The sequence below is a fragment of the Pseudochaenichthys georgianus genome, chromosome 22, assembly GCF_902827115.2.
Source record: "Pseudochaenichthys georgianus chromosome 22, fPseGeo1.2, whole genome shotgun sequence".
Taxonomy (NCBI): domain Eukaryota; kingdom Metazoa; phylum Chordata; class Actinopteri; order Perciformes; family Channichthyidae; genus Pseudochaenichthys; species Pseudochaenichthys georgianus.
The window spans coordinates 3,229,316-3,238,963 of record NC_047524.1 but is presented as its reverse complement, the minus strand read 5'-3'; the positions used below and the strand labels follow the sequence as shown (position 1 = coordinate 3,238,963).

The window sequence follows — 9,648 nt, the reverse complement described above, 5'->3', positions numbered from 1 at the left end:
AAACATAAAACGAAAAAAATTAACCACATCAAAGTAAAACGGACAAATAATTATACAATTAAGTGACAATGACAACACCACAACCAGTACTTCTAGTATTTAGATAATTTACTAAAGTCAGTTTTAACGCCATCAGTTTGAATCACTTCACGGAAATCAACCCTTTCCTCAACTTCTTCAACTAGTCAAGTGTGCATTTAGCACTGTGTGTCCAAAGCGTGAAGTCGTTAAGATGCTTCGTCATCCTAAAAGATATAGTGATTTTGGGGAATTACGTTTAGTTTCGTTCTTCTTCAAAGTAAGATTAGACATATTTTACATCAAGCAGCAAATTAGCTTCCCTTAGGGTAGCAGAACGCATGACACAGGGAAATGGCTAGGAGGCTTCTGGACCAAGGTGCAAAGACTACAGCGGATTACAGTGTTTATGATAAGCTGCTTATGAAAGCGTGTTTCCCAAAAATGTCAAAGTTATTATAAAGAATTCTAAATATTGCATGTGTTTGCTTTTGCTCGCATTTCTCCCTGGGACTCATAGTTGACATTCCTCTCAACACTAAACACTTAAAACAGATAACCTGATATGTCTAACATTCTAACATAGTTTCCTCTCTTCAAGCAGGAGAGATGTACTCCAGTACCCCGTCTTCCAGTCGCTTTGAACCGTTTAAAAACACAATACATTTGACTTTCGCTTCCAAAAACATTGGCACCTGCAACACCCCTTTTCTCACTGCAACTCTCGTTCATGGAATCGTTGGTCTCATTCCTTTCCTCGCTGTAATTCCTCCCTTCCTTTCCTCATCATTTGTCCTCAAAACCATGGACATGTTTTCAGCAATCTTTTTTAATGTCACACACTTTATAAGAGGCGTCACTTGCGACGAGTAGAGCTACATTCAAACTGAACCACTCCGACAGAGACGAGGTTGCATTCCTCTTGCATGACGGCCTGCGGTTCTTAGACTAGTCTGTCTGCACGAGGACAGAAAAAGACCTTTAAGGCCGGGAGAAACTATTTCAAAAATGTGGCACTCATTCAGCCCCCACTCCACTCAAATACAGAGCTGTAGGGTGTGTGTGTGTGTGTGTGTGTGTGTGTGTGTGTGTGTGTGTGTGTGTGTGTGTGTGTGTGTATATCTGTGTGTGTGTGACCGTAAAGGAACAAAGTGAGATATGATACCCTTCTTTAGAAGCCTCTAATCAGGGAGAACAAAGCAGAGTAACGGACACTCCGCTGGATGGAAAGGGGAGGACAGAGAGGGAGTGATAGATAGAGAGGGAGAGATTGGGGTGAGACATAGGACAGACAGCAGAGGACAGGACAGAGAGGAAGGTACAGTTAAAAAGGAGGGAGGAGAAGGAAGAGGAACATTGAGGGACAGATGGGCAAAGACCTTCCACACTTTGATCATCTGCAGCATAGTGAGCATTCCATCTGTTCAACAGCTGGGCCACACACACACACACACACACACACACACACACACACACACACACACACACACACACACACACACACACACACACACACACACACACACACACACACACACACACACACACACACACACACACACACACACACACACACACACACACACACACAGAGGGCAGAAGTCATTGGGACATGCCTGAAATTGTGGTTGCCATGGTGAAGGTTTGGTTCTCATGGCCAAAGGCCTGCTCGTTTATAAAGGGGATTAGAGAGCGAGGCTCCAGCGCAGAGAAACAGGGAAGTAGCGTAAGAATGTGAAATGTGAGTAGAAACACGTCTTAATTAAAGTTTAGACTTTAAACTCCTCATTTGAGAGGAAGAGATACCAATAAGGGACCGTGGTTTATTATCGTCTTCCTGTAGTAACGTCAGTGTTTCCCCTAGGTTTACTGCTTTTGGGGGGTGCTTCCTGAGCGGGGGGGGCATCAAATGTTATTAATGCATCAGTGTTTCTTAGGGTCAAAAACACTAAACTCACAACTTCAAATGAAAGTGTTTAGTCTATCTAATAAGAGCACATGTTCAATGTGAAAAGTGACAGTAGATATAGATTAGTTGCAATTTGTTGCAATATAAAAAAAATATATATATATAAATATTTTTGAATTTTTTTAAAACACCTTGAATTTAAGGGGGGGTGCGGGGCTCCGTTGGCGGGTGCAGCGCCCCTCCAAGACAATGGTAGGGGAAACACTGAACATGATTTATTGGACTTTATGTAAATGATAAATTCAGTATTCTGACTCAGGGCAAAGGATTGGAGAAATGTGGTTAAAGGTGGGGTAGGTACGTTTGAGAAACCGGCTCGAGATCGCTAGAATTTGAAAATACACAACCGGAGAAAATCTGCCACTTCCTCATAGAGCCCCTCCTCCAACACACACGAACGCGCACATGACCAATGAGGGCACGAGATAAGTTTGTGCCCCGATGGAAGGCTGACAGGCAGGTAGGCCATCAAAGCACTTAAGATATTCATTGCTATCGGGATGTTAAGAGCATTCCATGGAATATAACAAAAAGTGTATCTCGAGCCGGTTTCTGAAACTTACCTACCCCACCTTTAACACAGCAAGATTTCTGGAGGAGAAATGTGACTTTCAGCCATGTACAACAGTTTCTAAAAGTGTGCATGTGAAGACTTTAGACATTATTACAGCAGAAATTCCTTACACAAATCACTCTTTGGCTATCCTTATGTCCAAAATATTGAAATTACAAGTCAAACCTAAGCTGAAACTAAAATAAATAAGTCTCAATATAAACACTTGTAATTGCATTCTCCTATTTCCTGCCTGAACCTGATTTTTCTCAATTCCCGGGTTTCATGTGTGTGTGCAAACGTAGACGGAGACAGACAGAGAGACCTTGTCCGCAGCAGCTTCTCACCGAGGAGAGATGAGCGTCTCCTCTGCCAAGCGACACAAAACTCTCTTCACTTTTCCAAGAAGCGCATGAATTTTTGCGCATGTGTTTACGTAAGTGTGTACGTGCTGCGCACACAGCAGCAACCTGGCCAGGCAGCGAGGGATTATGGGCGGTGAGTTTCTCAGAAACCCTGACCCCATTCGACCCTGCTCAGCCCAAACAGTCTTGAGAGAGCGACTTCAGACTGAGTGGAAGACACATTCAGTAAGCCAGGGCAGAGGCAGAGAGATGGAAAACACAAGAGTGAGCAGATGTTCTGATGCGGATAGAGACGCAGATTGATCGAGTCTATGTCCATACAATTGCATCTTAAATGTAAAAAGAACACTTCGAAGATGCGTATTTTACAAAATGATAACCCTTGATGAAATCTGCAGTTTATCAGTCAAAGTATTTCAGTCCGACTTTGACAAAGGTATCTTCTGTGTCTCGCTGCTTCTGGGGTCAGTCCCAAACCTTTAGCTGTGTACAGTAGGTGCGCCTCTTAAGACCATACAATAACAAAAAGCCTAGCCTAGTGACACAAAAGGGAAACGGGGTGGTCACAAGGTTAGCTGAACATCGGTCTAAAATAACTACATACAGAATCTGTAAATCCGCTTTCTGAGCATTAAACCCTTGATGACTGGGACTTTCGATCGCTTACTTTGTTTATGTTTCACTCGGCGTTACCCCGCTACAGCATTAGAAAGGTCTTAATATATTAGGAAACCCCCTTCTTGTCGCTGGTCGGATTGGGCCGAGTTTATCCGGGTGCATTCAGCTGGATGGGGTAATGTCTGGTGGGCTCATTGTGATTGGCGAGAACAACCTCCCCTTCGAATCCCACTAGTCCTGTTACATGATATCAGCGGGAAAGACATTCCTCTGCTGGTAAAGCCATCCCTTGTTCTCTCTCTGTTTTCTGTATACACCCCCCCCTCCTCTTGACTCTTTCAATCCCCAATTGCTGTCCATCATTTCTCTCTTTTCCTATTTCCTTGTCTTATCTCTTTCTTCTACCCCTCTTGTAGCCTCTCTCTTCCACGCCACTGCCCTCCATCTTGCCCTACAACCAAGGCCGTATTTGGGTTTGTGGGAAGGGGTCGGAGTTTGTTGGGGGGGGGGCTGAGATTATTGCTATGGTGATTCACATCAACAGTCCAGTAAGCAAAGGGTGCTGTTAGTGTGTTCACACGTTTCCAGTTCTGTTACTACGGTGACCGCAGGAGGAGCCGGGTGTTAAAATAAGGGCTGAGTCATGATTCGGTCAAAGGCCACTCGAGCTTATTAGCATGACATCACCAAGACGTTACGGGACATTGTGCTTTCATAAGCCTATTTTTACCACTGGCATTGTGCGAAAAAAGTTAATTGGAACTCTTTAGAAAAGAATAAGAAAATAACAGGACTAGAACAAAGCCAACAATAACAGGGTGTCTATGGATGGGTTTGGCTGTGTAACCGATAGTAGTCAGTAAACTCACTCAATGCGCCTTTGTTCTTGTTTTAGCCTCTCCAATTAGCCTGTGACTTCAATTTGTGGTGACATTGGGCTCTTTTCACCCAGTCAGCTTTCTTTCAAAGGCGCAGCAAGAAATATTTTCATGTAGGCTTTTGTAAAAAAGGAACTGAATATTTTAAAACATCCTTTTTGTGGCACATAGTTATTATTTTTGGCAATAAAGAAAACATATTCAGGATTTTCTTCCCTAACTTTTGTTTCTCACGGCCCGTCTACACTACAGGCATCAAAAAATCTTGAAGCTGGGCGTGTCTGAAGCTTGGCAATTTTTTGCGAGCAACGCGACCAACAACCAATCAGGAATCTCCCGCCCCCGACATACAAAGCAATAGCAATGTTAAAACGAAGTAAACTGGATATAAACTCCCCAAACAGGCGAAAACCTACCAGTTTCACCCACTGTCTCTGCCACCTCCCTCCATGCCTGGTTCCTCCGGTTTGTATCCCGTTAATAGTTCTGGTCGGAAAGAATTTCTCGTTTGGAATATGAGGAAATGAACTGCGGTCTGGCTCTCCCTGCTTACACGCGGTTTGATTGGCTAGCGCTTGTACTGGCAGATTTCCATAAACGGGATTTGATTGGCTGATGCCAGCTTCGAAAGCATCGGGAGCATCAAAAGTTGAACATTGCTCAACTTTTGATGCTCCCGATGCTTGCAAAGCCATGCTCCCCACAATTCAGTTCGGCGAAGATTCAAAATCTTCTACGTCACCCCATTCAAGTGAATGGGCGAAGCGGTGAAAGCATTTTTCGATGCCTGTAGTGTAGACGGGCCGGTCCGGCTAAAGTAACTGGATGGCCTACCTGCCTGTCAGCCTTCCACCTGTGCACAAACTTATCTCGTGCCCTCATTGGTCATGTGCGCGTTCGTGTGTGTTGGAGGAGGGGCTCTGAGAGGAAGTGGCAGATTTTCTCCGGTTGTGTATTTTCAAATGCTAGCGCACTCGAGCTGGTTTCTCCAAAATGACCTACCCCACCTTTAATGCCTTTTCTGAGAAAAGAAAGGGAACTAGTAAGCCATCTTTTTCGACTTAAGCTGAAATGTCCCCCCTCTATTATTGATAACTGTGTTGCCACAGTTTTAATACCACAACAGCAGACCATTGTTATATCTATGAGCCTCCCTCTTATTTACTCCTGTGAGCCAACATGGTGGACTCGGCAGTCACCGAGCACATCTGGTTTCTCCTGAAGTTACGCACTTGGCAATGACGTAGAACCAAAGATGGAGGAGCTGAGGGTGCTGGCCCATCTGTTTCAGCGGAAACCCCAGTTTCTGTGAGCGAGAGACAGGATCTGCGGTGGTGATGATGCAGTGCCAAGATGGGGGAACAGAGGGGACGGAGCCCACATCTGTTTCTGCTCAGCTAGCCGCTCAGTTCTGAGGGAAAGGGCCTGTAGAGCTGGCTTCACTGGGGAAAGGACACTGTGCTCGCCAAGTCAGCCTGCTGCCTTCCTGGCACTGCAGCAAGAGCCACACACACACCGACACACACCGAGCAAGGGCATCAAGGGCAAAAGCGTAGGCGGCTGTGTGTGTGTGTGTGTGTGTGTGTGTGTGTGTGTGTGTGTGTGTGTGTGTGTGTGTGTGTGTGTGTGTGTGTGTGTGTGTGTGTGTGTGTGTGTGTGTGTGTGTGGTGTGTGTGTGTGTGTGTGTGTGTGTGTGTGTGTGTGTGGTATTCTGGGTTGCACCACACTTGGATGCACCGGGCCAAGCAGCAACGTTGTCGGAATGTTTGCTCTTTGACTCTCTGTCTCTCCGTCTTTCCATCTCTCTGTTCCCCGTGATGAAGTTCTGGTTCATTTTTTTTTTTGACAAACCTTTCCATCCTTTCCCCCTCTTCTTTCATCTGTCCTTCAAACCTGACATTCCTCTATGTTTTCGCTGTGAGGCCCCCGACCTCCCGCCCAAACCTCTGGACTCTCATGCTCTGATTGTTTTACAGGAAGCCCAGTCACGGGGTGTTTCTGCGTGCGTGTGTGTGTGTGTGTGTGTGTGTGTGTGTGTGTGTCCGTCTTTGGTGTGTGTTGGGTGGTACATCTAGCTGACTCAGCCTAATCTCCAGCCAAGTACTGAGACCCCGGCAGACCAGAATAGACAACCGATGACATGCTGACATGCTCCTGTCCGTCATGTGTGATATTGTTGTTAAATCATGACTACATGAAACTGTGATACTCACAAGCTGAGCCGTTCACCTCGCTTTCCTTTTCCCTATGTATTCCTTGGTGTGTGTGTGTGTGTGCGTGTGTGTGTGTGTGTGTGTGTGTGTGTGTGTGTGTGTGTGTGTGTGTGTGTGTGTGTGTGTGTGTGTGTGTGTGTGTGTGTGTGTGTGTGTGTGTGAGTGAATGTGTGTGTTTTGAATTGGCAGATGTCTTAATGGCACACGCAGTGCTTTCTACGAGTGTATGTGTGCAGGTTTGAATTCCATCAAGTGAGAAATGATTATAATAATAGGAACAAATGATAATTTGGGCATTTTCACAACACAAAATGTTTTCTTCTTGAAATCTAGTCATTTTGTTTTAATTGCACATGTTATGAAGTGTTTGTCTCAAACAGTGCACATTGTTCTTCCGTCCCATTGCAGTGAATCCATGAGCGTCTAGCGTCCTCATTTCTCTTCAACAGAAAGGCTACAGAGGATGATTATTGAATATAACACCATCTATCAATTCTGTTGGCGTTGTTTGTTCTGCCAGCACACCAAAACAAACAAAAATCATTCTATAATGATGTAAAAAATCATTGTAACATTTTATTTAATAACTTATTGAGAAAGGAATAACTAATTATCCCAACAAAGCTATTGTTCACGATAGAAATGAAAGTAAATAACGAGACGGTTGTGTTCAGAAATGTCTCTTCAAACAAATAGGACCATTTAAGTTCACATTAAGGACCATTCTCGTGGATGGTGGAAAACAGAGGCGTTCCCACAGCTGATATCAGATCACACATATGATGTTCCTCTGACCCGACGCCGCGCTGCGAGGCCCAACGCACCGTGTTCTGAGCGGGGGACTTTAGAAGGTAACAACAAGGGAGTCCATAGATTTACGTGTCTGGTTGTGTTTTCCAGTCATCACCTCTGTGGATAACCATTCCTGCTGTGTGTGTGTGTGTGTGTGTGTGTGTGTGTGGTGTGTGTGTGTGTGTGTGTGTGTGTGTGTGTGTGTGTGTGTGTGTGTGGTGTGTGTGTGTGTGTGTGTGTGTGTGGTGTGTACGTGTGTGTGCGTGTGTGTGTGTGCATGTATGTTTGTGTGTGGTGTGTGCGTGTACGTGTGTGTGTGTTCGTGTGTGCGTGTACGTGTGGATGTGTGTGTGCGTGTGTGTGTGGTGTGTGTGGTGTGTGCGTGTACGTGTGTGTGTGTGTGTTCGTGTGTGTACGTGTGCATGTGTGTATGTGTGTGCTTAAATTAGATACTCTGCTCTTCTTTAATAATTCTGACATACATCTGCCGTGTCAAAAGACATCTCATTAAAGAGGACAGTGTGTGTGTGTGTGTGTGTGTGTGTGTGTGTGTGTGTGTGTGTGTGTGTGTGTGTGTGTGTGTGTGTGTGTGTGTGTGTGCACCCTCATGTAAAACTCTTTATGTGTGTGTGTGTGTGTGTGTGTGTGTGTGTGTGTGTGCGTGCGTGTGCGTGCGTGCGTGTGTGTGTGTGTGTGTGTGTGTGTGTGTGTGTGTGTGTGCGATAAGGCCACACTGTGGTGTCTAAATCTCAGAGCTCAAAGGTTTCCTTCATCTCAAGCAGGACTCTACAGGTATGTGCCTCCCCCCTCCCCCTGCTGTCTCCCCTCTCTCTCTCACCCCCCCTCCCCCCTCTGGCTCAGCCTTCACCAACAAGGCCGGTATTGTAGCGAGGGTAAAACGATAGCGCTCAGGGACGGGTTCAGCTATGTGGTTACCCGGACAACCTCTCATACCCCCTTCCCCACCTTCACCACTAACCCCCCCCCGTCGTCAGATTCACCTCAATGAGGCTGCATACATCCATTCATTTTTTTTTGGGTGACTTTCTGTGAGAGAAAAAAGAGCGAGAGAAAGAGAGGAACGAAAGGTGTGTTTTATTTGGCCCGCTTGAATGGACGGGGGCATTGAGGTCGAAGAGGACAAAGGCGTCACAGAGAGGCAGGGAGGCAGGTCAGCGGGGATCAAAGTTATTCTTCCAGAAAGAGCTATGACCCTGTTTCATGTTCATATATCTACGGTTCAACTCCAGCAGCAATGCAAGACTCAAGGAAGGATTTTCTAAATAGCAACACAGATAACTCTGATCCTTTGATTTAGCACTTTGGATTTATCTGCAGGCTTTTCGGAAAGGAACAGGGAACAGTTGTTGCAGTGTGCCAGTCTCTCTTTATCCTTTGAGTGCGTATGTGTGTGTGTGCCTACCTTGTGTGTGTGTGTCTGGTTCACTGTTTCTTGGACTGCTGCGGAGTCGTCTCTCTGGCTTCTTCCCTCCTGGACTGCCGAGTCCGCCCCCTGACCCCAATGACCCAAGCGAGGGGGCGTGTGATTTGTTGCTGCATCAAAAAAAACAAAGTTAAACCAGAAATGTGTGTAAGTTAGAGAAAACACATGAAACAGTGAAAGTTAAAATGGAAACATATGAATACGTAATTACGACCAGGCATACTTTTGAACACAGTGAAAGAGAATTTAAGTTGTTTTTGAGCGATGTTCTCAACCCCTTAATGCTCTGATCACACGGCCACACACTGACACATGGTGGAATATTCTTCACACGATAATTAAGGTTAATTCCAGATGCCGAAGTGAAGACATTACAAACAAGTTTGACATTGATAGTGATAACACAACATCTACCAGGTCTTATCTAAATTGTAGTCCCCTTTTCTTCGCTTAAAGGTGGGGTAGGTAAGTTTGAGAAACCGGCTCGAGATCGCTAGAATTTGAAAATACACAACCGGAGAAAATCTGCCACTTCCTCACAGAGCCCCTCCTCCAACACACACGACCGCGCACATGACCAATGAGGGCACGAGATAAGTTTGTGCCCCGATGGGAGTCTGACAGGCAGGTAGGCCGTCCAATCGGTTGGTTGCACCTTTTACAGTACCACGGCTTCTACAGATGACATTTTTTCATGTCAAAGCACTTCAGATATTCATTGCTATCGGGGTGTTAAGAGCATTCCATGGAATATAACAAAAAGTGTATCTCGAGCCGGTTTCTGAAACTTACCTACCC

The 9,648-nt window shown here is 45.4% G+C and overlaps 1 protein-coding gene across 1 annotated transcript in view; it reads right to left on the bottom strand.

The window, feature by feature from the left end:
• fndc3ba (fibronectin type III domain containing 3Ba) overlaps positions 1 to 9,648 on the bottom strand; it is a 130,090-nt gene that overhangs the window by 61,577 nt on the left and 58,865 nt on the right. Inside the window, exon 7 of the mRNA XM_034110916.2 lies at positions 8,830 to 8,960. Coding sequence (XP_033966807.1) covers positions 8,830 to 8,960 — 131 coding nt within the window. The remainder of the gene's footprint in view (positions 1 to 8,829; positions 8,961 to 9,648) is intronic.